This window comes from Scardinius erythrophthalmus (genome assembly GCF_964197995.2).
Source record: "Scardinius erythrophthalmus genome assembly, chromosome: 18".
Taxonomy (NCBI): domain Eukaryota; kingdom Metazoa; phylum Chordata; class Actinopteri; order Cypriniformes; family Leuciscidae; genus Scardinius; species Scardinius erythrophthalmus.
The window spans coordinates 14,504,741-14,530,821 of record NC_138238.1 but is presented as its reverse complement, the minus strand read 5'-3'; the positions used below and the strand labels follow the sequence as shown (position 1 = coordinate 14,530,821).

General features: G+C 39.1%; 2 protein-coding genes across 3 annotated transcripts; one reads left to right on the top strand and one right to left on the bottom strand.

The window, feature by feature from the left end:
- Nucleotides 1–109: 109 nt before the first annotated feature.
- Nucleotides 110–6,488, top strand: pigf (phosphatidylinositol glycan anchor biosynthesis, class F). Of its 2 annotated transcripts, XM_081393587.1 has the most exons (7): nucleotides 110–149; nucleotides 259–376; nucleotides 619–868; nucleotides 1,721–1,812; nucleotides 1,894–2,010; nucleotides 3,381–3,489; nucleotides 6,022–6,488. In XM_081393587.1, exons 3-7 carry the CDS (start codon nucleotides 641–643, stop codon nucleotides 6,133–6,135), a joined length of 660 nt encoding a protein of 219 aa, XP_081249713.1. In that variant the 5' UTR covers nucleotides 110–149; nucleotides 259–376; nucleotides 619–640; the 3' UTR covers nucleotides 6,136–6,488. The 2 variants fall into 2 exon arrangements, with proteins under 2 accessions (XP_081249713.1, XP_081249712.1); XM_081393586.1 differs by having other exon boundaries at nucleotides 122–376.
- Nucleotides 5,504–24,087, bottom strand: rhoq (ras homolog family member Q). Its single transcript, XM_081393588.1, has 5 exons — nucleotides 23,586–24,087; nucleotides 22,972–23,030; nucleotides 9,705–9,869; nucleotides 7,225–7,320; nucleotides 5,504–7,055 (listed from the first exon to the last, which is right to left on the bottom strand). Exons 1-5 carry the CDS (start codon nucleotides 23,725–23,727, stop codon nucleotides 6,900–6,902), a joined length of 618 nt encoding a protein of 205 aa, XP_081249714.1. The 5' UTR covers nucleotides 23,728–24,087; the 3' UTR covers nucleotides 5,504–6,899.
- Nucleotides 24,088–26,081: the final 1,994 nt, after the last annotated feature.

Here is a 26,081-nt window from a genome sequence, read left to right as displayed (position 1 = left end):
AAATAATGTAAAATGTTGGTCCAATAATAATAATAGTAATAAATTATTATTTGTTAAATTATTTTTATTATTAGAATATTTTATTATGGTTTGGAGTAGCATGTTTTTTGGGTATGTTTTTGATTGTTGGTGACTTCATTTTCCCGGAAGTAAGTTACACGGGAGTCATGTTTTGTAAATAAACTGTTCACATTTATTTGCTGTCTTATTGGCATTCATTCTAGAAAGGTAAAACTTGAATGTGTTCAATTTGTTCAGGTGCTGGAGGAATCTGGTGATCCATTAGATTAGAAGTTAATTTATTGGATATACAAGTTACAACCAGGGCAGGCAGGCAGGCACAACACTCCACTGGTCAGTCAGTCTTTACTTCAAAGTAAGTTGAATTAATCATTGAATTAACTGCTCGTTTTAGTTGTATGCAATAGTGTCATTGCTTTTCTAACATTTCCTGGAAATTATGCTTTTATTGTCTCATTATCACGTTGGACTCTTATCTGTCTTTCGTGTCCTTTCTTTGACCTTATGAAATATTTTGAAAGACACGCAAATGGCTTTAACATTTCTTTTGCAATTGTTCATTCATCCCATTAATTTACTTGTATTATTTATTAACAGGTACATCCATTTAACTTCCATAATGTGGGATGTTGAGATCAGGGGCATGGCATCCGCTCATGCCATTATTGCCTCCTCCATCTTCATGGCAACTGTGATGCCTGCTGTGCTTTTGGAAAACTTCTCTGTTTATGGGACCCACATGGTTTGGCTGTATTGTGTGGCTGGATCTGTTGCTGTGGTCACCATTGCAGTGTTTTGGCTTCTTGGCATCAGCCCACCAACAAAGAAAAACACATTGAGCTACAAGGTAGAGATGGGCAGAACATTCTCCAATGATATGAAAACATAATCGATGACTAAATAGAATGAGCATTAAAGTCAGCATAAAACAGAAATTGCGATAATCTTTTCTTACGCATAGTGTGGTGCAGGGATGATGTCAAAACCCGGAAGATTAATTCGCATCTGGTTCCCTCAAGATTTTCCTATAGGGTTTTTTCTATTTATGAGTAAAATAAGGTCTGTGGTAAACATAAGATGACGATACTTGGACGTTTTGTTCTACAACAAAAAATTATACACACTCAAACTCCAAATTTTCTTATCTAGGTACTTAATAGGAACATAACAGCTTCAAAATTCGCGCTATCAATATGTTATGTTCGGTTGCTTTGAGTGTGTGGTACGTAACAGTGTGTGTTATATAGATTATAGAACAAAATGTCCAATTATTGTCAACTTATGTTTACCACAGACCTTATTTTACTCATAAATTGAAAAAACCCTATAGGAAAATCTTGAGGGAACCAGTGGCAAATTATTCTTCTGGGTTTTGACATCATCCCTGCACCACTCTATTGTGATGTACCGGTATATAAGAGTGAAACGGTTTCTTGAACAAGAAAAAAATGTAGGGCGGGACTTGATTTTGTCCATTGGGAATAGATTGGATTGTTGTTGCTTGCTTTTGCTATGATCTCAATGTGAGTAACAGTTTGTCCCGCCCTCACACCAGTAAACACGTCATCAAAGAAGAGATGACGCTGCAATAAAAAAAAAAGATGTGCATGGATAAATCATTTATAATAAATACTAAAACAAGAGATGTCATTTTTGATTTCATGGTGACTAAAGTTTCATTTGTTTATTTCATCCACAGATCAACAGATTGTCCAGATCCTGTCTGTACTTTCTACTGTCATGCCTCTTTTTTCATTCTGTGGTGGTAATGTACGGCGCACCTCTGCTCGAGTAAGTATTACACGTATGTTTGTTTGTTTTGTGTCCAGAAATGTGAAATACCAAATGTATAAGTCACGTGTCATGTTGTAGGTCTGCCCTGGAGACGTTTTCTCTGGCCGTGCTGCTGTCCACACTCACTACATTGAGATGTCTCTGCATACTGGGCCCTAATGTACAGGCATGGATCCGGGTTTTCAGCAGAGATGGGTAAATGCAGGATAAACTGTCTACATAAACCACTTGAATCACGTTTACGGTGTGGAAGAGGCTTTGCTGAGCAGTTTGTGTTATTGTTTTAGTGGCTGTAATCCACTAGATGGAAACCTTGACCAACTTTGACAAATGGGTGCAACAGATCTCATTGAGTTTCACAGATAAGGGATTATTGTAGGATGAATGCCTTCAATATAAAGTAAATGATGCAAAACCATTTTGAAATGGCAATCACAATGCCTCAATCCCCATTTATGAGCAACTAGAGTTGAGTGTGGCTTAATGCTCTCAGAGGAAATCCTGCAGGTTGGGGCATGAGCTGGGTCTAGTCCTTATCCATTTTCTAATTGTATATAATTTAGCGTTTAAAGCTGCATTCCGTAACTTTTTTTTGTGTTCAGAATTTACAAAATGTATATAATGAGCGAGTATATCATGAATCCATTTTCCAAACCGTTTTTTTTTTCTTATCCTGAATCACTACGGTACACCTATAATAAGTGTTTATATTCGGACTATTTTAGTCTGGTTCGGGTCGTACCACTGCGGAGTAGCCCAGTACCTGCGTGACTCATCATAGACATAAACAGAGAGAAGTAGCTCCGGCTACAATATTCTTCCGCAAGACGCATGCGGTTCTGTTTATTAACCGCCAGAGCGCCAAAAGTTACAGACTGTCTGCAACTTTAATTAATAATATCGTTAAAGCTTCTCCGTAAATATTTAGCTTAAATGAACTATAGCTTCACATTGACTGAAGTGTTTTGAAACAAGACCACTGAACGTTTGTACTATAATTTAGTGATGTTCCAATGGTATGATAGTCAGAGATACTGTGTGTTTGTACAGCTGCAGTATCTCTGCAGGAAATGTATCTCTCAGATGTAAATATCCAGTTGTGTCTGTTTTCAGCGAACATTCATAGTCCTCTCGTATCCTACATCACTTCACTGTATAACAGCCAAAAAGCCTCATATTTTATATTTTAAAATGTAATTTATTCATGTGATGGCAAATCTGAATTTTCAGCATCATTACTCCAGTCTTCAGTGTCACATGATTCTTCAGAAATCATTTTAATATGATGATTTGGTGCTTAAGAAACATTTCTTATTGTTATCAGTGTCGAAAACAGCTGTGCTGCTTAATATTTTTCTGAACACCATGATCAAATTTCTTTTATCAAGATTCTTTGATGGCTTAAAAAGTACAAAAAAAACAGCATTTATTTGAATATTTATTTATTAACTGCTTCTTTTGATATATGGTTAGTTTGCTGTATTCATGAGCAACGTTTCAGCTTTATTCATTTTCATTTGTTAGCAATAGCAGCAACGTTATGATTAAGCATGTGTCATTTTCAGGGCGATGTCAGTGTGGGACACCTCTCTTCAGATTACCACTGGCTGTAGTGTGATTGGGGCCTGGCTGGGAGCTTTCCCCATTCCTCTCGACTGGGACAGACCATGGCAGGTTAGTGTGATGACACTATTGCAACTGGTCTCAGAAACTCCTGTAATTTTAAAAGAAATGTCATTTAGCAATTAATGCACATTCTTTAGGCACATTATTGAGACATGGCGCTCAAGTAGGTGATGCAGGTTTGAGTCTGGCCTGCAACACACCCCAATGCATCTCTCTTCCCCCCTGATGATTTCATGTGACTCTCCATTAAATTTGGCTAGTAAAGCAAAAGCCACTGCAAACTTTGTCACTTAATGAGTGCTATAATACATAGTTATGCTCAGTGCAGAAAGCAGATTTCTGCCGTTGCAGCAGAATTGCAGTACAGGGTTCCTTGTTTTAAAATTCAGAAAGGAGGAACATGCCAGAGAAATCATTTTGCTTTGTAATATATTTTGGTTTTGCTTTACTTATGTTTATGCTGTCTATTTATAATTCATGCAATTATTGCAGATGAAAATGAAACCCGCTCTCCTTTATACCACAATCACATCTATATCTTTATTAAAGGACATTTATCTCAGCATTGCATTATACTTAAGATCATTGTCAAATAGAAAACAAATAATGTGTTGTTAACACTTAGAGCCTTTTTAGACAACATAGACATTCCTCAACCAATCGTGCAGGACAGCCATAAACAGGTTTTGTTGGCATAGAAGGACTGTGCTGGTAGTACTTCAATTATTCATGTGTTGTACAGACATTGATCAGAGGCCAGTGTTTGCCCTCGTTTTGCCCTCAAAATGTCACGCTGAAGTCTCCCATGTGTGCTTTCTGACACGCTCCATACACACAGATGTCTAGACGAGGCCAGAGAGATGAGACTGACTCATTACGGGAGTGAGGAAGCTGTAGGGAGGGGAGTGAGGTTGGCGTAGACTCACTGATGATTCCTAAACACATGATGATGGGATTGTGAGCTAATGAGAAACTCTGGGGTGGTTGAATACTGATGCTTTTTGCACAGACTCGCTCCTTCTCATTGCCATGATGACACTATATATTGCAACCCATATCATCATAGTCTTGAGATAATTGAATAATCAATCTTGCTGACATTTTTTTAATTCTGAGCCACTCTTCATATCTTCACTCATTTATGAAGGGAATAAATCTCACTCTCTGTAAAAAGACAGAAGAGGATAAGAAAAGGATGGATAGTGTTTATCAAATATTTTGTTGCTATTTTTCATATATATGTTCTCACTTATATAGTTAAATCTTTTGACAACTGACTAGTGAGGACATTTTATTGGTCCTTACTGGTTAAAAAGGCTTATAAGGTAGCGGTTGGGTTAGGCCATAAAGAATATTAGCCTGATATAAAATCGGTGGAAGTCTATGCAGTGTCCTCACTAATATAGTGAAACAAACGTGTGCGTTTTAAAATATTAATATTCACACACTGTTCAAAAGTTTCATGGTCAATTGGGAAATGAAAAAAAGGATTCATTAAACTGATCGAAATCGACAAGTTCTATTTCATATGAATGCTATTCTTTTGAACATTCTATACATAAAGAATCACAAAAATATTTGTGGTTTCCCACAACAACAAAAAACAACACAACTTTTCAACACTGACAGCAAGAAATGTTCCTTGAGCTCCAAATCATCATATTAGAATGATTTCTGAAGGATCATGTGACTGGATTAATGATGCTGAAAATTCAGCTTTGTAATCAGGAATGAATTACATTTTAAAATATAATAAAAATAGAAACAAGTTATTTTAAATAGTAATAATATTTCACAATATTACTGTTTTACCATATTTTTGATTAAATAAATGCAGCCTTGGTGAGTATAGAGACTTTTCAAAAACATTAAAAACCTTATTGACCTCACACTTTTTAATGGTAGTGTTTATAGTTTTTAACTAGTATAATAGTATTATTTTTCTTCAAGTTAATATAACAGAAAAAGAATTGCCTATTTTATGTTTTATGTGCTAGACTGAAATAAGGTATTAAAATCTATATGAAGAAGCAACAAGACTAAAAACAAAAGAGACAAAATATTAGAAAAACTTTTTTTATAGTCAATAAGCATATTGCGGCAAGTCATTCAATTTACATTTTTGTATATCAACTGCACATTTGGCATCAACAGCAAGTTTTTAATCTTGAATTAGGTGCACCACTGTGCCTTTTGATTTTTAGATTTGCATTCCATATATCTACTATTTATAAAGGCTTTTTTTTTTTTGTTGCTCACAATGTGCTGGAAGCTTTAAAGACCACTCGGACCACTCCACATATTTGCATGGACTGCAGGAAATTCATTAAAAAGAAGATCAACTTGATCATATGAAGCAAAAATTCAAAATGCAAAGCAGTCGACACAGACCTGAGCGGCAAGGCCACCAATACGTAACGCTCAAAACTATGTTAAAAAAAGAAAGGAAGAAAGCAGTCTCAAATACAAAAAATTTGGTTGGTAAACACCACAGTGAATCTGTAGAATTTGCAGTCAGTCACTTGTGCTCCTGCAATATGACAGTTTTGATCTCTTCGTTTTTGTGGCTCCTCTGCGCAGGTTTGGCCCATTTCCTGTACCCTCGGGGCAACTACTGGATTTCTGACTGGCCTTGTCGCTGCCCCTGTCTGGATCCACTGGCATCGCAAACAGCTCACCTACAAGCTTAAGTGAGGAAACGAAGGACACACTCACAGGCCACCAGAAACTTGACAGAGAAAAAGATCCAGGCTTGAGTCAAAAACGACTGTCCACCCAGCGCGTGCTCCAAATCAAAGAAAAATGACTCGGTCACATTTACAACAATACAAATCAAAAAAAAATTTTTTTTTTTTTTGGAGAATAGATATTTAATTTGTTGTATGCTCATAATGGCAGTATATTTATTTGATAATTCCTCTCTTCCTTCTTGTATATAAAGCCAGTTCTGTCTTGAGACATTTTGTAAAAAGCAACTGTTTTGCAACCCAAATTGAGATGCTGAGTTTCCCTTTTTGAAGTTAAATAAAGTCTTACTTCTGTAAATGACCGAAGGGTTTGGTTGTGCTGTTTAGGCTTGTCTGGGTTTCGTACTCGTGCTCGCTGAGCCAGACACGGAAATACAGTTCGATTGTTCTTAGCCGTTAAAAAGGGTGTCTCAGACATCTTTACATTTCTTTCATTGTCTATTCTCTGTGCTTGTACGTTCAGCAAATCATTTTGTTGTTTTCCTCGTATCCCATCTCAAAGATTAGTGTTCTTGTGTCATTTCTCCCTGAAGAATGTGTCTTTTTGTCATTTGCCCATAACTTGGACTGTACAGCACCATCGTTCATATTTCACAGCGTCCATTGGTTCTCGTTCCTTTAGTTCAGAAGTCAGATTGTAAACTGTATGGTTGTCAGTTGGTCACCATCAGGCCTTGCGTTCTTTCACTTGGACGCCCCTGAGCTGGTGTATCATGTGATGAGGCAGCAGTTGATGCAGCGTGGGCCCAGTCTTCGCCTGAGCGTGCCTTTCTTAGGAGCCAGAATGGCTATAATGGCCTCGTCGAACACAGTTTTCAGACCTTTCTGTGTCAGTGCTGAGCATTCAACGTAACAGCAGGCACCAATCTGGAAATGCATAGAAAATTAAGACATCATTTTAGACATGCACTGTTCAAATCACGACAATGTGCTGTTGTTTTCACTTTCCCTTTGACCAATGTCTGAGTTCTCTCGCTACAAAGTTTCAGTATTATTTTAAACTTGAGAAATAGGAAGTATAATTTTCCCCTCTCACCTCCTTTGCTAGCTTCTGGCCCTGTTCTGTCACAATGGGCTTCTCCTTAACGTCGTTCAGCTTGGCAATAGTTTTGGGGTCATCCCGTAGGTCAATCTAGTAGACGGAGAGAGAGAAAGTTACAGTTAAGTAGGCTCAACGTGAGGGGTTAACTGTACAAGGACGGTGAATGAGATTGTTTTTAGAGCAGAAGGCTCCAGGAAATTCAACCCAAGACCAGATGGTGGCATGCGTCTACAGACTTCCCCTTTCACCTAAAAAGTACCACCGCAGTGGTCTAGGAGGGTCTCCGCCTTCCCTGTTTCTAATTAAAATTCCACTTCATCTAAGTTTGAGTTTTTGCCAGCTACTCTCCACAAAAAAAACTGCTCTCCATACATCCACTGAGGTATTAGCAAAACCACTACACAGCGTTGCACTTCCTTCACATCTTCCAATTAGACACATGGAACACAAATGTAAAGGTTTCCTTTAAATATGTCAATGTTCATTGGCTGGTTATCAGCAGAAGTAAAGCTTTGTAGGGTTGCATGATATAGGGAAAAAAAAATCTATTTTTTGGATCAATATGGCTAGATAATTATAATTATTAGTAGTAGTAGTAGTAGGAGAGCCAAATAAAAATATATATATAAAAATAAGCAGAATATAATAATTCAATTTTAAATTACAACTGTAAAATTACAAAACTAATATTTATGGCAGTCATTAAACATTAAACTTTATTTTGTCAGAAAACTCTGAAAGCTTCCCTTTATTATGAGAAGACTGTTGGTGCATGTTGCGTAATGAGCTGCCCATGTCACTCTGAAACATGCAGCGCATATATTTATTTAATCAAATCACAGCCTTTGATACAGCTCCCTAAATTATTTTAAGATTTCAGATTTATTTCAATTACTCATGTAGCCCTGGTTCAGGGTCCTTGTTCCCATGACTCTCTCTGGCCCCCTTTCGTATCGATTGCGCTGTATTCTGTATTCATCTCACTTCTGTGGTTTGATTAAGATGGGAATGGAACACATTGCAATAAACATGACCTGACAGGACTAGGGCTGATGACAAACCCTCACTCTCAACACACATACACGGGATATAGTAATTACCAACACAATCATAATAAGCCGTTTGAACAATTTCATCGACCATATGTCATGAACACTTGATGACCGAAACTTTTACGATAGGACACAATTCATTACCGGTATGTTCGATCCATAATATTACCACAAATATAACCGCACAACTACAATGCATTCTCACAGATCATAAATATCTGTAGCATCAGTAATTCTGACAGTCAACATAAAATGAACAAAACCAGACAATTAATGTGTTTGTGCTATCTTTGGAATAGTATACTAGGGATGCACAATATAACCTATAGATTATTAATATTTAATAATTGTGCATGCTTGTTTAGATTACCTTTTTCCATCCATTTTAACACTCAAAAAGTTAATCTTTGAAAACACAAATAATCTAATAACATTGTTAAATGTTCAGCAAATCTAAAAAATATATGCATTTTTATACTGTACTGTACATTATAGTTTTGTGATGCTGAAATTCACTTGTAGCATTTAAAATGATTATTTTTTTTGTTTTTAGGTGTTGTGTTATACATTTATTTAGACAAAATTCTTTAGAATGAAGAATTCCAATAAGAAGGCTTATCGGTATCACATAGAATTTTAATTATCAGTGCATCCTATAATACCGTACCAAGTCAAGTCAAAATTACTTATATAGTGCTTTTCACAATACAGAAAATCATGATGGTAATGTTTGTAATATATACATGCCTTTGTATTTAGCAGATTAGAACTGGATGATAATATAGTTTACATTTTGCAATGATACAAGCAATCAATCAGTTTAGATATGCTATATAGTATATATCGCCCTTCTATAGCAAGCGAGTGCACTATATGTATGCGGATAAAGTTTGACATATATCCAAATTTCTATAAAGAGTCAGGTGATAATATAATTACATTTGCGACCAAAAAATAAATAAATCAGGCACTTGAGACTTGCTATATAGTATATTGCTTTACATAAGGCCCTGTTTCCATCTGGTATTAAGATGCGTTTTTTGGACAACGCTAAATACAGGTGGAAACGGGCTATAAAATGTTTTGAGTTTGTCCACTTTCGACCACTTGCAGAGGTAGTCGAAAGCGCATTCAATCGGATTGCTTTCGGAGTGGAAACGCTCATGTGGTTGAATGTGTTTGAACAGCCACTAAACACCTACTCTTCACTTACTGAACGAATGTGTATTCAATGCGGGATGTGTTATTGGGAAGCGCGCTTGTCAGACGGGCTTTATACTGGACACCAATATAGCAACACTGTAGAATCCTAGTGTTCCGAATGTTTTTGTTACAAATTTGTGCACCGTTTCACATTCAATTACAAAAAGAAGGCAGTATACCGAATAATATTGTGTCGTTTGTGTAGCAAAGTGTGTAAACCTGAGTGCCGATGAGCAGGTAAGGGACGTTGGGCGCGTACTCCTGCAGCTCAGGGACCCACTCTTCTCTTACGTTCTGGAAGCTGGCCGGATTCACCACAGAGAAGCAAATGAGGAAGACATCTGTCATGGGGTAGGACAGGGGTCGCAGGCGATCATAGTCCTCCTGTCAGACCAGAGGACACTGGGTAAAAACAAGCACAGAGCCTTCTACTGTTCATAACTCAACAATGGTTTTTAAAAAAAGCATCAAAAGTTCAGAAACATTTACTATAGTAAAATACCCCAATAGGAATTCACTTGAATAATTTCCTTCTCCACAAATCTTAACTAATAGCATTCACCGCTGTATTGAATCAGAGTCCACAAATGCTCTACATTGGAACATTATCAGCAATCACTTAAGCAGCAACCAGAAATTACCCGCTGACCCTAATGATCGAGCAGAGATTAATATGATTTAGATTATGACTCGTGACCCATAAATCCATATTTCACTCAACAGCATTTCCTCCATCTCCTCATTCATCCTTTTAAACAGCCCGGAGACATCGATATGTCCTCTGGAAACCAGAAACCCCAGACACTACAACAGATAAGCCTGGATTTACAGGGGACATGTGGCTGATATTTTTGGGAGCTTGTTTTTTTTTCCAACGTGTGTTTGTGTGTCTCTACACGCAGTGTGTGTGTGTGTGTGTTAGTATGCAATCATCCATGGTTATTCTTTCTAACGAGAGTGTGTCTAAACTGTAACAGCATGTGCCTCTGGCCATGCGTTGCAGTACAAACATATCATTTGCAACAGGCACCACTCAGGAACAGTCTTGAGCTTCCAGAAATGAAACCTCAGAAATGTGGCTTCAGAGTTTAATTTACCATGACGTCTCTCATCTACTACTGTAGGAGCACCTTTGCATCTGAACCGCGAGGGACGTTACTAACAACTGCCGACTTAAGATTGCGAGTGAAAGTACTTTGGCGAGTTTCTGTAACTTGGAGTTCAGGGTTGCATAATCCTTTATGTGCGGTCATATTAGTGAAATTTTGAGGGCGTTCACTGTCTATTGTTAATATTGTAGAGATGTATAAAGCACAGCTCACACAGAAGTCACTTTCAGCTTTCTGTTGGTCAATGTGGCGAATTCGTGGGACCAACTTAAACACAAACGAAAACTGTGTGGGAATTCATTTTTACCCTCACGTGAAACACTATATCGCATGGATTCCTATTAGAATTACTGGAAATTTCACTGAGCAATGGTACATTTAACCTCAGCTTTAGGGTAGGACGTAGGACACTGGGGGAAAGCTCACTTTTAGCGATGTCAAATACGCACTCACTCAGTACACACAACACAGCCAGACAGTCGCTCATCCGTCAAGAAGATTGGCGAGCGATATAAACCTTCTGTTTTTACTTGCAACTGTCAATGTTTCAAGGCTAAATGTGCTGTTCCGTGGCTGAGATATGAACCTGCGATATATAACCTTTAGAATTACAGCCGAAACGGTTTGCTACTGCTGTGGGGAGATCGTCCTGTCCCTGACAAATCATGATTTGTTGCAACATAACCTCACAAAACAAAGTTGAGCAGGTGCATCTGTGGTGTAAGTGAGACTGTTGTGTCAGTGTGTGTTGCCCCTGTGGGCCGACTGCGTTATAAATACACTCGCTGCCCATCCTTTGGCCTGTTCAAACATTCTACAGGGGGCAGGGTGGGAGGGATGGTATTATTTACAGCTGGCCTTTGCCAAAACTGAATGTAGAATAAGCCAACACATCATCCACCCACGTCTCCTGCATATCTCCTGCTACCACCAGAGAACACGCATTTAACACAAGTTTATGTCCATGTTGGGAGTCGCTAATGAAATATAGAGATGCTACTAACGTAAAGGTGAAATGTGTCATTTCCAAGCCACTAGCAGCACCAAACAGAATTGCAATCTTTTTGTTCAAAAGGCCCAATCTGGTTGAAGACGACAACACTGGATCAAACTACTACCTGCTGTCCAAAAAATGGCAGATGAGTGGAAATTCATTATTTTTACAATTATAATGCCTGTTGCTGTTGGAGAGAACTGGGAGTAGTAATGAAAGATGAAACTTTGTTAGTTTATTGCACAGGGTATACCAGCATTGAAATGCTTATGACATCAGATCCTGGAGTACCCCCAGCTCTGCACAAATCAAACACACCTGATTCAACTCATCTGCTTGTGAGTAAAGACTACAAGACCCCAGATGGGTGTGTCAGATAAGAGAGAAATTCAAAAATGTGCAGTGTTGGGTGTACGCCAGGACCATTAAAACTGCAGTCATAGCAGCGGTCTTTTTCAGTGGCTCAGGTTTGACTAATATTTTGAGTAGTTTTCACTGCATAGGTTTCTACTGTAGCATCAGAAGTCAGTTGAGATGAAACAGACTGCTGGCTTGTAAAAGCAGTCGATTAAATAGGTTTTTATATTAGTGCTTCATTCCCTTGAAAACGCCCTGTGACGGCTTATGATCCAGAGCTTGTTAATAATGAAATATGTGACATTTCTAGGGAAAATGTATGTGTGTGTGCGCGTATACCTGTGTGTACGTGAGTGCCCTGCTCTTTCGGGAGCTGAGGGAAATGGATTGAAAAAAAGCAAGACAGCAGTCGAATGCAGCGAACCTGGAAACACCCTTCTCTGCTTCCATCATTACCATAAAGCTCTCCCTCCAGCTGATACCACTGACAACAGACAGCCTCTGAATGCACACATTTATCCTGGAGTATGTGTACAGTGACAATACAGTCAATTGTGCACAGCTTCTCCTCCACACATAGTACTGTAAAAGACAACAGCTTCTGTCCCTTTTCTATTCTTTGCTTCTTACAAAAGCATATCTGATATGGGATGGAGGAGGACTATCAGCTGTTTGTCATCTGTAATGAGATGCCTAGTCACTAGCAGTTGTAATGGTCATGTATTTTTCCCGAACCGTCATGGTTCGGTGCATACAGTCAGACGATGAATACAGTCAGTCACAGGCGATCCACACTCCAATCCAGAAGGGGGCATGAACAGTAATGCAATGCTGTTTGTTAACCGCCTCAACCGGAAAAAGAGCTGAAGAAGAAGAGACGATCAAGCACCAATCCAAAACAAGAGTACAGATGGCATGCAAGAGCTTGCTAGAGTAGCCTATACGCAGAGTTTCAATACATTTTTGTGACTTCATGGAAATGAAACCGGGACGGCTGAAAGCGGCATCCTGGTTTTTTTTTCTTCTTTACTTTACAAAAGCACAATGTTTCACAAATAAAAAAACTTTACGGTTTCAAATGATGTCTTACTCTTATCTGTATGACCATAAACGACGGAGTATTTCAAGTTGTTTCCGCTGTTATAATGAGACAAAATCATTTGTGTCGTTGAAGTTTCACTCCAGTCCAGTGATGATCAGTGTCCTGGAAATGTGAAGCCACAGGAGCCGCTTCACTCGTGGTCTCCTCGTGGAAAGGTGAAGTAGGCTCTTTCACGCTCATATTTCTTGAAAAAGCGTAATATTGAACTTGTGCATCCGCCATTGTCACAGCATGTTAATGAACTCTAGTGCGCAAAGAAAACTAATCTCTGCACGTTTTATTCTTTTAAATTTTGTACTTTTATATGCTTTTCAGTTTTGCAGCTGATTATGATCAAATACCTTTTGTTTTTTTATCAGCCCTACAAAAAAAATATACAAGAAATATACAAAAAATCCTATGCAAGAGTGCATTCTGTTTACTTCTTATTGCTTAATACTCTAAAGGAGGCTGTACTGTACCAACCTCATGAGGGACTAAATGCAGATAGTTGGAACAAACTGTAATTTGCACTACTGTCTTTTCAAAATAAATGAAAATAAACCTTGCATTGGGGATTTGTTGCTTTTTCCTGTTGTACCAAACTCTTATCGAACAGTGACCCCAAAACCAAGGTACATATCGAACCGTGACTTCTGTGCACTGTTACACCCCTACTAGTCACTGTCCTTTATTTGCTACAGACATCCGAATTATATATGCCTTAAGACACACACACTCAGTTTAAAATGCATTTGTGTGTTGGAGTTAGGGTTGCAAAATCAGAGACAACCATTAATGCACCTGGTATATTACTACTCTATATATTGTATAATATGTTTTATATCAGCATCAGTCAGCATCTATAGTAATATATGCTATACTGTTCGGTGTTCCAACCGTACAGTGTTGATTGAGTCTGATTTACAATTTACAATTTACGATTTACAACATTGGGCTAACAAAGCAAGCATCCATCCATCCATCACTCAGATTGCAATTGCCTTGCCCTTTTCTCTTCCCTCAGCCCTTGACTTTCAGATCAGATTCCAATCTGTCTGACTGTACAGTGTTGCTGTAAGATTCCCACAGAGAGAGTGAGAGACCAATATGGTACAGAGAGAGGGGGAAAGTGTTTTTACACTGCTTTTCCTATGAAACATTTATCTCAAGAGCCCCTCTGCTCTCCATTTACTGCATGTATGCATGTCTTCCTGCACTCCTAATTCAATCAGATTTAACCTCAATGTACACGTGTGAGTGACAGACCATAAATTCTGAGGTCCATCTTTGTCTGTCAATCTTCTGTATAATAAGTATGTGAATGTGTGTTATGTTTATCTGTATGGATTTGCTGTGGTGACATAAGTGGGTCAATCTGCAGTTGATAGTCTCTTTGCTGTTAGCACCTCATTCCTTACATAAGACAACAGGAATCAGAGAGAGAGAGAGAGAGAGAGAGAGAGAGAGAGAGAGAGAGAGAGAGAGAGAGAGAGAGAGAGAGAGAGAGAGAGAGAGAGAGAGAGAGAGAGAGAGAGAGAGAGAGAGAGAGAGAGAGAGAGAGAGAGAGAGAGAGAGAGAGAGAGAGAGAGAGAGAGAGAGAGAGAGAGAGAGAGAGAGAGAGAGAGAGAGAGAGAGAGAATGAAAAATCAGCAAGCTAAAATTACCCACGAGGCCCACTTATGCAAGTTGAAGAATAAAAGTGGGAATGTAATGGTTGGGTGATTTTCCACAGAAAGTTTTATATTCAGAAAGAAAGGGACTTGAGGAAGGGAAGGAAATGAAGAACGAAAGAAAGAAAGAGGCTCCTCCGCCGTTATCCATTCCAAAGAGAATAATTCATGGCTGTGTTTACTCAGATTAATTGAAGCTTGCTGTGCGGTACAGCAAATAAACACACACACAGGCGGATTACTCAGCCCAGATGAAGCTCAGTCAGGTCTTTCCTTTCACACTTCCTCCAGCAGTTAAATCAGACTCTAGGCAGGTGCTTCAGAGGTGGTTTCCTGCACCTGGGACAACCACCAAGTAAAAAAAAAAAACAAAACAACAACAATGACACCTGAGGTGGGAGCAAATGTGGTCTGTAGGGATAGACAAAATATCAGTGACCTTATTGGCATCGGTCTGCAGCTACGATCCATAATGTGGCAGAATGCTTGGTCTCACTCCATTGGCTCCCTGTAACTGAAAACATCAAATTCATGGCTCTGACCAGCCATTTTTAATCGCGCTTCCACTGTTGGGCCAGTGCGAGCCAGGGCTTTAAACGGGCCGTGCCGGACTAAAAGCCCCGGGCCTGTAGCACCGAGCCCAAAATCTGCAGCGTTTCCACTGTCGGGCCAGAAGCTCTGCAGCGCTTCACTAAAACACGCCTCTCTGGAACAACGTCACACTAACCCTAGCCTGACTACGTCAGACTTCGTACTTCCGCTCAATTTCATTTCGCTTCTGTACTCAGTCTGAGACAGCGTAATAGCTTTCCGTTTTCCTCCGGCCTGAAAACAGCCGGCCAATCAACGAACAGAGGGCGGGCTGAGAGCCGTGACGACGTAGACACTGATTGTACCGTGGATGCGTAGATTTACTTCACATAATCTGCAAAAGTCGTTCACAGCCATGTTCACTCCGGTATTTCGCTCGATGGTTTTGTTTTCGCATCATACATGTGTTTACAGTGGAAGTTAGATGCGGCTGAGGATACGCATAACACACGCCATAACCAAACGTTATGTGATTGGCTTACGGGTAACCAATGATTTTAGACTTCAGACAATTATGCCATGCCAGACTCTGTCTACGAAGTGAAGTAAATGGAAGTTTTATCAGAAAACTAATCAGAAAGAAATCACTGGAAACAGTGTGATCGCAAAACAAACATGATAAAAGCGACCGTTTGCTGGCATTTTTGTTGTTTACTTGAATATTTAAAACCATATTTAAATGTTTTACCACAGGTTTACAATAAAAAGGGATACATTGATCATAAAGAATTCATTTGAGTCACACAGAAATAAAGTGGTTTACTGTTAGGTTTATTTCACAAAAGAAAGAGGACATACTTAGCCTACTTATTCAGTCGAGGCTGTTTCTGTTTATTTGGTAGTTACATGACATATTTACATTTAGAAAGAATGATAATTTCCACACATATGCCACCAAAATTACAACCCAAGGAGCTTTAGCACTCTCTCCCAGTAGCCTAGTTATATTTTCAGTCAGAGAAACAGAGGAAGCTCCTGAAAAAAAAGTTGATAAATAGACGAGACGTAGGCTACTGACAGATACATTAAAAACATGATTGTGATGGCCATTATGATTTGTCTGATTTCTTCATGCGTTCATATTTAGGCTACTATGTTTACTATGGTAATGGTTAGCGTGCATAGTCTTTCGCGTATAAATATTTCTACCTTATACGGTGATCAGAATCCACATCGGATCACAAACAGAAGGCATTCAAACATGAAAGTGAGTTTTGAGGTAAATTATTTTAAAAGTCTTAAATGCTAACAGAATCATCCGGCGCTGCTGTCTCCAGACTCAGGTAAACCCTGCCTCTGTTCGTAATCACTCCTCTAGCCCGAGCTGGCCCGTGTAACAGTGTTGTGCAAGTGGAAGCACATTTGACACGCTACACCCGCTTTGGACCAAGGTATTCGGCGGGCCAGAAAACCCTGGCCGTTGGCCCCAAGGAAGCCCCGACGAGGCTCGATCAAGCCCTGGAAGTGACAATGGGAACGCAACTGGCCCTGGGACGCATTAGCACGCCTGCTTTTGGCCCGACAGTGGAAACACGGCTAATGACTGACTCTGGGACTGCATCCTTCTACTTACCACTTTCCTTTGAGGTCAGTGAGTAAGCCATACCTGATGGTACCATTACAATGATGCACACACTCAATAACAAGAACCTTCACTCTCTCTGTACCGCTGTGGTGGAATGCTTCAAACTTTTACCTAATCTTCTGAGACCATTAAAATCTTCAAGAAATGGTCACTTCTGTGATCAATTTTTTCAGAATGATTACGAATTATCCTTTTCTCTTTTCTGCAATTACACTACTGCTTTAGCTTTTATACAGTTCTGATTTACTCTTGAAATTCCAACCTAGGCTTAGATGGTAAAACATGCCTCTACCTACAATTCTGCAAAATTCTAAAACTTACCTATACATAAAGTGTATAGTTAACTAAACATACCTAAACAATGAACCCAGAGAGCCCATGTCACACCCCATTTATCTCTCTGCACTGGCTTCCAGTTACAGCTTGCATCAAGTTCAAGACTTTGGTGCTTGCCTACAGGAGATTCAGTCCCAACAAAAAAGTAATTATCAAGTCATTCAGTGCAATTTGTGTGCTTTTTCAGTCCTGTCTCCAATAATAAAAGACATAAATATGTGTGTGTTTGTGTGTGGCTCAAACTCAATGTCCTTCTTTCATCCCAGAAATAGACTCCAGTAAGAATTCAAAGCAGTTGCGAATAAAAGGAACATATTATGTGAGTACTTAAAGTATTAAAAATTGTATGGTTTAAAATCCCTTCTATTTATCTGGCTGGTCATGAGGTAGACCGAGCCCCAGAAAGGGCAAAAGGCAGTCACATACACTGGGGTGGGATTGAAAAAGCAATGCAGACTGCAGCTGTGCTTCACATCTGGGGCCCCAGTTCCCTCTCTGAGTCTTATCAAGAACCTGTCAACTCAACGCCCTGTTAAAACATCACCCAAGAGAATAAAGAAAAAGGTGAAGGACTGAGAGAAGAGGACGAAAGATCAGGATTAGATGGTTGAGACGGAGTTGTGAGACAGATGTCAACATCTAAGAGTTTGCCCCTTAACTGACACTATCCAGCTTACTCTCTGACTCCTCCTGAGGCCATTAGCATGTCAGGACCAATCAGGCGGAGAGCCATCCAACTGACATGTATCTGCTTATGAGCTAAAGGTCTCTTGCTTGAAACAATTTTTAACAGCTAAAACAGAATGAACATCTGCCTATTCTTCCAATATTGCTACCATTTATTCACTGCATAAAGTGTGCCAGAAAACTCTCCTTTCACTCCTCCCAGTGAGGTTTAAAATACATGGCTATATGGAGCACACACTCATTGACACACGTCTGAGAAGGGCAAGTTACCTTTTGTCATACAAAGGGAATTCTGATGAGGTCTTTTATCTAGTCAACGCAGAACAGAATGTTTATGGAATGTATAAATTGGAATATTGTAGTCAAGTGCACAATAATACTGCTAGAAAAACTAATTATAGATTTGAGATGCCTAAAAGCCAATTCACACTGCGCCGACAGACGCCGTCAGTCACCAGATTACAGCACGTCACTTCTCAGACATTCCAAGACCCAACAAACGGCGATTAAAAAATGTTATCGGCGAAAATGAGAGCCGACCAAAGGCAATAGGCGTAACGCACACTTATCTGACAAAACCCAGTGAAGTGTCTTTTGCTGTCTGTTGGTGCAGTGTAAACTGGCCTTAAAATTATAAACAGCTAATTAGATCTTTCAAACACTGCTCTGCAGAAGGCATTTTATTACTTTCAAACATTTCAGGTTCAAAGAACTCAAATGTTTGGCAACTAAAAGACACGCACACACTATTTTTTTCTGATATAGTTATATAGTAATATAAATACTGGCCCCAAAAGTACATGACATTTTAGTGGAATGTAATGTGGATGTGATCATTGAAGGCTTTGATCTTTCTTCTTGCGTGTGTGTGTGTGCGTGCGTGTGCGTGTGCGTGCGCGTGCGTGTGTGTGTGTGTGTGTGTGTGTGTGTGTGTCAATCAATCCAGGACATGTGCTGCAAAAGGTATAGGGCCCTATGAATTCCGATATGCAGAAAACATAAAATGAATCACAGAATCCACTCATAAAAGTTTAATTTACAGCAAAACACAGAATGGTCACAGAACTTTTTGGATGAATAAATCAAAAGTAGGGCTGTACATTTAATCAAATGGCAACATGAGCTAGCGAGTGTGAATATTAAAGCGTAAAAAGACTGCTACTGAAATCTGAAGTCTGCATGCTCTGCGTGTCTCTGTAAATGAGTGCCGCAGTTTCGTTTACTACACATATACTCAAGCATGCAAATTCCAATGCAAAAAAATTTAGACAGCACAATTTCTAAAAATAAGTTATTTATCAGGCCCTATTAATAAAAAAAATAAAAAAATTATTAAACTGTTAAAGTTTTATGAATTCAATTGATTAGACATGGATTTTGAGTATTAAAATTTAATTAAACCATTAAAATGGAATTTGGGAAAGTTTCAGAGCACCATAAATAATCATAAAAGTAGTCCATATGACTCATGCTCTACAAAGCCATAATAGGTTTGTGTGAGAGGCAAACTGAAATTTAAGTTATTAACTCAAAATCCTGCTTGACAGTGATGGTTGTATCATTCGGTTTCGTTGTATGGAAAAAATCAGCTTAGACATTTTCTTTTGCGTTCAGCAAAGGTTTCAAAAGACATGAGAGTGATTAAATGATTTTTAGATTTCTTTAAAGGTGCCATATGTAACAATTGAGGTAAAAATATCCCAAAAATGAGCTACACACATCAAAAGAATGAGAAGAAATAAGGGCGATGATGTCATTAAAAAAATGTCAAGTTATAGTGCTGCAGAGATATCAACCTTAATTAGCATTAGCATTACTAGCCACGGCCCGACAGGTGTCGTAATACCAGTTTCGGCCATGGGAGGCGGTATACGGGCAACATAACCACCAGCCAAACATGCAATACACGAATAACTCGCACGGCTTGTGGGCGTACTTGAACCTGATGTGGAAAGTACAGCCCACTACTACATTTCAGTTCAGGGAAGAGAGCGGAAGGATGGCTGAAGCCCTTGGCAAGAGACCCCTACCACCACCCGCTGCAGGGAAAAAACCGCGCTCTGAAGCACAAATAAAATCTCAAAAAGCTATCCGCCACACTGGCGGGTGAACGATCATACCAAAATATGACATTTTAAGCGCGCACGCGCTCTTCTGCCTCTAAGAACTAGCAGAGAGAGAGAGCGAGCCCCGGCCGCGCGCGCGCGCACTCACTCACTATATTCAGAGCGGTCAAGTTTCCCCGTACTTTTTGACAAGCGTCCTTGACAGGGCGGCCAGAGCTTCTTTGCAGCTCAAGTCGGCGGCGGTGTATACAGTTTTAGTAACGCTCTATCTGTTGACGGCGCTGAGGAAAAAGGTCCCGCCACTGGAAGAAGCTGTCGCCGCCCATTTGTGTCCTCCTGCGCACCCATCAAAGCCGTGCAGAACGTCTTCAGCACTCACGGATCGCGCATACTCCGCCGCTGGCCAGGCTGCTTCTGCTTTACACACCCTGGACGCACGAAACGTAACGGAAAACATTGCAAGGTGTAATGAGACCGAATGTTTTTTGGTGACTAATGATAACTTAGCTAGAAGTGGTATTGCTAATGAAAATCAAACTTGATATATGCTGCTAAATTAGCTTCAGGCGGGCAGCGTAACACTCTAAATAGATGTTGTCCCTATTTTTACTTGTATATGTGCAGCTAAGAAGGTAGGGGCGGAGCATAGACCAATTCACTTTCTGGAGGTATACTGCCCCCATCTGGTATGGAATGTGGAGTATGACTTGATTTTTTTTTGCCAGACATGACATATGGCACCTTTAAGTCTGTCCTGAACATCAGCTTTACATTTAACCCTCTTTCCTGTTCTTCAGCTAAATTAATCCTCTTGATCAAGTGATCTGTCATGGTTTCTGTACGATACTAACTGGTGCCAGCTGTTGAGAGAGGCTGCATGTGGGAAGGGTTTACTGTGTTTGAACTGCTTCAAAACTAAACCCCTCCACTTGGCCCCCAGTGACGCTTCTATACATCTGGCCCACCACTCACATTTTTTTTGTCTTTTTAAAAGATGACATTCAATGGAAAAAAGCCAACTGAATCAGACGCACTACTCCACTGTTTAAGCGCTTCAAAGTGGATTTTATCTCATGGATTTGGTATATCCTGAAGTCCTGGCCATAATTTTGTCTGTTTGATCACCATTAAAACAGCATGAAAAAATATGGGGATTTAGTTTTCTACAGTATATATCAGATAAATTAAACTATACTAACACCACATGGCAAAATTAATTTAAATCAGCCATCTTCAACTGTTCAAACGAAATTGTCTGATGCTTATTTAATTGTAGAATGGCAAAGAAAGTTTCACAAGACATGGAATCCAAAGTAAATAAATCATTCATCAGAGATCAAATACTATGACATATTCAGCTTTTAACAGTTTAAGCCTGTACTGTTAATTAATACCTTAATTCTGAATTATTGGCCCTGGGCGAGTTCAATCTACATTTACAGCAAGGTGCTTGGTAGATTCATGCTTACCGACACATAGTGCACTGTTGTGGAAACAACTTCAGTTAGACAGCCTGACACACAACAGATGTGACCCTGGTCCACAAAACCAGTCACATGGGTAAATTTTTTTAAATTGAGATTTGAAATCATCTGAAACTGAATAAATAAGCTTTCCATTGATGTATGGTTTGTTATGACGATATTTGGCCGAGATACAACTATTTGAAAATCTGGAATCTGAGGGTGCAAAAAATCGAAACATTGAGAAAATCGCCTTTAAAGTTGTCCATGTATGTTCGCGATTGTGCTGCATTCACTCACAAAAATATTTTTTTATATATATTTGCAGTAAGAAATTTACAAAATATCTTCATGGAACATGATTTTTACTTAATATGCAAATGATTTTTGGCATAAAAGAAAAATCGATCATTTTGACCCATACAATGTATTGTTAGCTATTGCCACAAATACCGTGCGACTTGCGTCTGGTTTTGTGATCCAGGGTCACATATACGTAAAAGTTAAATTCTAGCATGGACATAGGCTACATTCAAATAAGCATACTTCACTACTACTGTAGTGGCAAAAAACAGAAGAGTTGCCGCTAGCGTGTCAGAATTATTCATAAAAAAGGCTAGTGTGGCCGACTACTTCCAGTGAGATTCTGAAGTGTACATCCAATGGAAACTTTACTATCCCATGAGGCTAAGAGGCTTTGTGAATGGAAGTGAAGCGATGCAACTGAACTGTCATGACAAAGACAACATGATGAATGTAATGCGTCCGGACACACATTCACACTATATAAAACATTCTTTTTGTGAAGTAGTTGGTTATTCAAAAGAAGTACCAACAAAGAGAGTATGAGATTTAGGCAAAGCCTTTCAGGATACAGGTTTTAAAATTCCCATTTATACTGCTAAAACTCCAGATACTTATTTCTTTAGACTAGACCACCTTGGAGAACAATTGTCAAAGGCCATATGGCAACTTAAGATCTTTTTTCAATGATCACTTTCAACATCTTGGTTAAGACACAAAAACAGAGGAGGTAAAGATTTCAGATTGCTGTTTCATTCCCACAGCTTTACATGTTGATCTTTCCTCTGAGAGTCACCAGTGTGTGTTCACCTGTTGAGTTTGGCAGAGGCTTGGTGATGAAAGGGTCAGCACTTAAAAAAGAAAATTCGGTAATCTAACCCTCACACTTATCTTGTTCCAAAACCATATGACTTTCTTCTTTTGAGCACAAAAGGAGACAGACAGAATTTCATCTGTTTCCATATAACGAATACGACCGAGACTGCCAGCCTGACTGACATCATCTTTTTTTTGTTCCATAAAAGAAATTAAGTAATACGGGTTTGGAACGACATTAGAGTGAGTAAATGATGACAGAATATATTTCTGGAGGAATGATCCCTTTAAATCAGATGCATATGATGCCAAAAAGACTCTGAATGGATTTGAACAGGCCACTGTGTACTTTGTCTGTATTGATCGAGTTACTATTGCTAATGAAAAAGCCTCAGACCAATGAGAGAAGAGTGGTCTAACCCTACCTGTCCTGCAGTGTCATACAGCCCCAGCAGGTACTGTTTTCCCCCAACGGTCACACTCACTGAAAACAAAATCACAAATTATTATTTTAAATATGATGACGCTTTCATTTTGATTAAAGAAAAAGGCTGTTTCTTTGTTTTCTCTGTTGATCTTTGAACAAGTTAAAGAAGAAGGCAAATTGATGTTAATTTCTGATCAGGTGAAAGAGGGATGCAAATTTGTTTTATTTATGATCGAGTGAAATAGATACCCAGTTTGGTTTTATTTATGTCTGTTCAAATAAAAGAGGGATGCAAATTTATTTTATTAATTTCTCATCAGACACACTCAATTTTGGTTTTATTTACTTCTAATCAAATGAAGAAGAAAGTAAATAGGTTTTTATTTATTTCTGATCAAGGGAAACGTAATGAATCGTGCCATAAGGATGCAGATGTGCACCAGTTGCATCCTCAGCCCACAGGTGGTTTCCATTATAGAAACACAAGCGCAACACAATGCAAGTGACTTCGAGGTCTTGTAAATACCACTAAATAAACGTTAAATATATCAAATACACACTGAAATATTGATTAATGTTCATTATGACCCAGTAACACGCTGGTATATTTACCTGCATAATGATCAAAAACAGTGGGCACATATTCCTCTGGAAAGGCGTCGTTGGCATAGCTCATCAGTAGACAAGTTTTTCCAACGGCGCCGTCGCCGACAACCACGCATTTCAACATGATGCTGCCGGTTCCGTTTGCCATGACGAAAATAAAACGCTTGAATTCACCATCTTCATCTGCTAGAGATATATCCCTCTTTATCAGAGCTCCTGTTAGGCGTCACCGCCAGCAGCAGCACCGCGCTCGGTCTGTAAAAACAGCTGAAATGCCATTTCCTCACCCCGCTTCACAAATTTGGCACTGACTGAGGTGTTCCCCCTTTAAATACTGGCACACGCCGAGCGCGTGCCGCTCCAGCGAGATGGAAGCAAGCGATAACTTTAGCGTTGTAAAGACATCAACCTGAAAAGCGCGTGCACAACACTATACGCCCTCTCCGCTGTCCTACTTTCCCTACTTTCCAACACCAGTATCACCTCCTCTGACTCTTGAGCCCAACGCGGATTGACTAGAGACATAGGCGGGGTAATAACTCTGGATCAAGGGATCAACTATAAAAATTGGTTATTATGTCTGAATCAACCAGTCATGATTAAATATAGCCTACCAGTCTGCATCTTCTGGATCTGAGAGTCAGACTGAGACTAATTCCCCCATTAAAGGGGCAGGAAGTTCAGGAATATAAAAAGTACTTGAGAAAACACCTCAGATTTACTGCTATTTTCCATGTGGGCTCAAATAATAGGCTACATTTGCAATACAGTATTTGTGATTCACTAAATTGTTTATGCCAATTCACTCACTGTCGGCTGTCTGTATCACTCATGATCAAAACGATTTAAAGGTTAAATTATTGTGATTTAGGCTAAACATGAAATTGATTTGCTTTAATAACATTTGTTTGCCCATGTTTTAACACTGGACTTATACTGACAGCAATTTATAATCTTTGATGAAACATGGACTTGACTATAATTTGCTTGCTTTTGGCAGAACGGGGTTTTATTAGCTAGCAGTTGGTATTCTTATTTAGAAGTTTAGAAGTTGTTGCTATCACAAATCATATTTTTCGTTTCTGCACTTTCTAGATGACCCCTAACACCTGATCGCAGTCCAATCAGCTGGAAGCGGGCAGGCTGGTCAAGGATGCGCTGCTGTATCACTTTTGACAGCTACTGCAGGAGTCACGTGACCAAACAATTACCTCATACCTTGTGAGTGAGTGTGTGCGTCTCTGTGTTCTGTGTGTGTGTGTGTGGATCTTGTGTGGGCGCGCACCAATAAAACGGTGTGGTGCAGACGCGCCCATTCGCTTTGACATCACTGTGTCTGTGCAGATTCTCTTGTCAGAATAATTGTATTTTTAGATTGCTTAGCAACATTTCATATTTTTCGTGTGTTGAAAATGTATTGGGGACTAATGAAGAGAAAAAAAATAGGCTACCAGAAAAACACAAGTTTATATTAACGACAGATTTTTACGGTTGCTCCCATTGTGTTAAGCTATTTGTTGCACAATCATTTAAAACTAGGAGTTTAATGATTCATGTCACTATAATTGTGAAGTTCATAGCCTACTATTAAACGACATTTTCAGGAACATTTAGATTTAATGATAAGAAATCTTATTCCTAGCTGTAAATTTCCAGACGCAATGTTGCTGTAATGACTGAATGGGTTTTCATACAGAAATGTCAATCTTTCTGAACCACTAGAATGTGGTGGTATAGTCCACTGCTTCTTACTGGACTAATACGAAGCTTTGTAGGTTTATCATGATTATATTTTAACTTACTGGGTCACTGTGTCAATCCTTTAAAGGTATAGGCTACACTGAGTCTTTTTCCCCCTCAGCATTAAAACGTTTTACATGTTAAAAAAGAAAAGTATTAAAAAATAAGTTTCAAATGATATATTCACACGATTCTGACCAGTGATTACAGAGTCCACAACACCTGTTCCGGAGTCAGAAGAAGAACATCAGTCAGATTTCGAGGCAGGTTTTGGATTTCTTAAAATAGTTTAGAAATCATCTAGCATTTCAGATATGTGCAGAGGAAAAAATAACAAAAAAAATATTATTAAACAGAATTTTTTTTTTTATCAGGAGGTTTTGGAGATCCTCCACTAGATCTCATGCATAATGGTATTTTACTGTTCTGACAGAGACAGTGAGACAGTGTGACATAAAAATTGTATTATATCTCCCTCTTGTGGAAAATTCAAGTACTTCAATGCGGATGACAGGTTCTCACAGGGATTTTTCAAACTGGGGTCCAGGCAGGAACCCCCCTCTCCAGTAGCACCTCACTGCAGTACACGAGATCCAGGGGGCGGAGTTGGATCTCTGCATTTTGATTTGTCGACACGTCATATTTTACTCGTGTTGTTGCTCTATCGTTTCCGCATTGAGTCGTAACTAGAGTTAGATATTCTTTTGACGGAAAAACAAACTTGCTGAAAACAAATTTTATTTAATAACGTTTTAAATAGTT

Coding starts and splice junctions, on each gene's coding strand:
- pigf (XM_081393587.1), top strand. CDS start 641: ATGTGGGATGTTGAGATCAGGGGCATGGCATCCGCTCATGCCATTATT. Junction 2,011..3,380: donor CGGGTTTTCAGCAGAGATGG/GTAAATGCAGGA, acceptor TGTCATTTTCAG/GGCGATGTCAGTGTGGGACA. Junction 3,490..6,021: donor ACTGGGACAGACCATGGCAG/GTTAGTGTGATG, acceptor TCCTCTGCGCAG/GTTTGGCCCATTTCCTGTAC.
- rhoq (XM_081393588.1), bottom strand. CDS start 23,727: ATGGCAAACGGAACCGGCAGCATCATGTTGAAATGCGTGGTTGTCGGC. Junction 23,031..23,585: donor TGTTTTTGATCATTATGCAG/GTAAATATACCA, acceptor TTTTGTTTTCAG/TGAGTGTGACCGTTGGGGGA. Junction 9,870..22,971: donor TGTATGACACTGCAGGACAG/GTAGGGTTAGAC, acceptor CTGGTCTGACAG/GAGGACTATGATCGCCTGCG.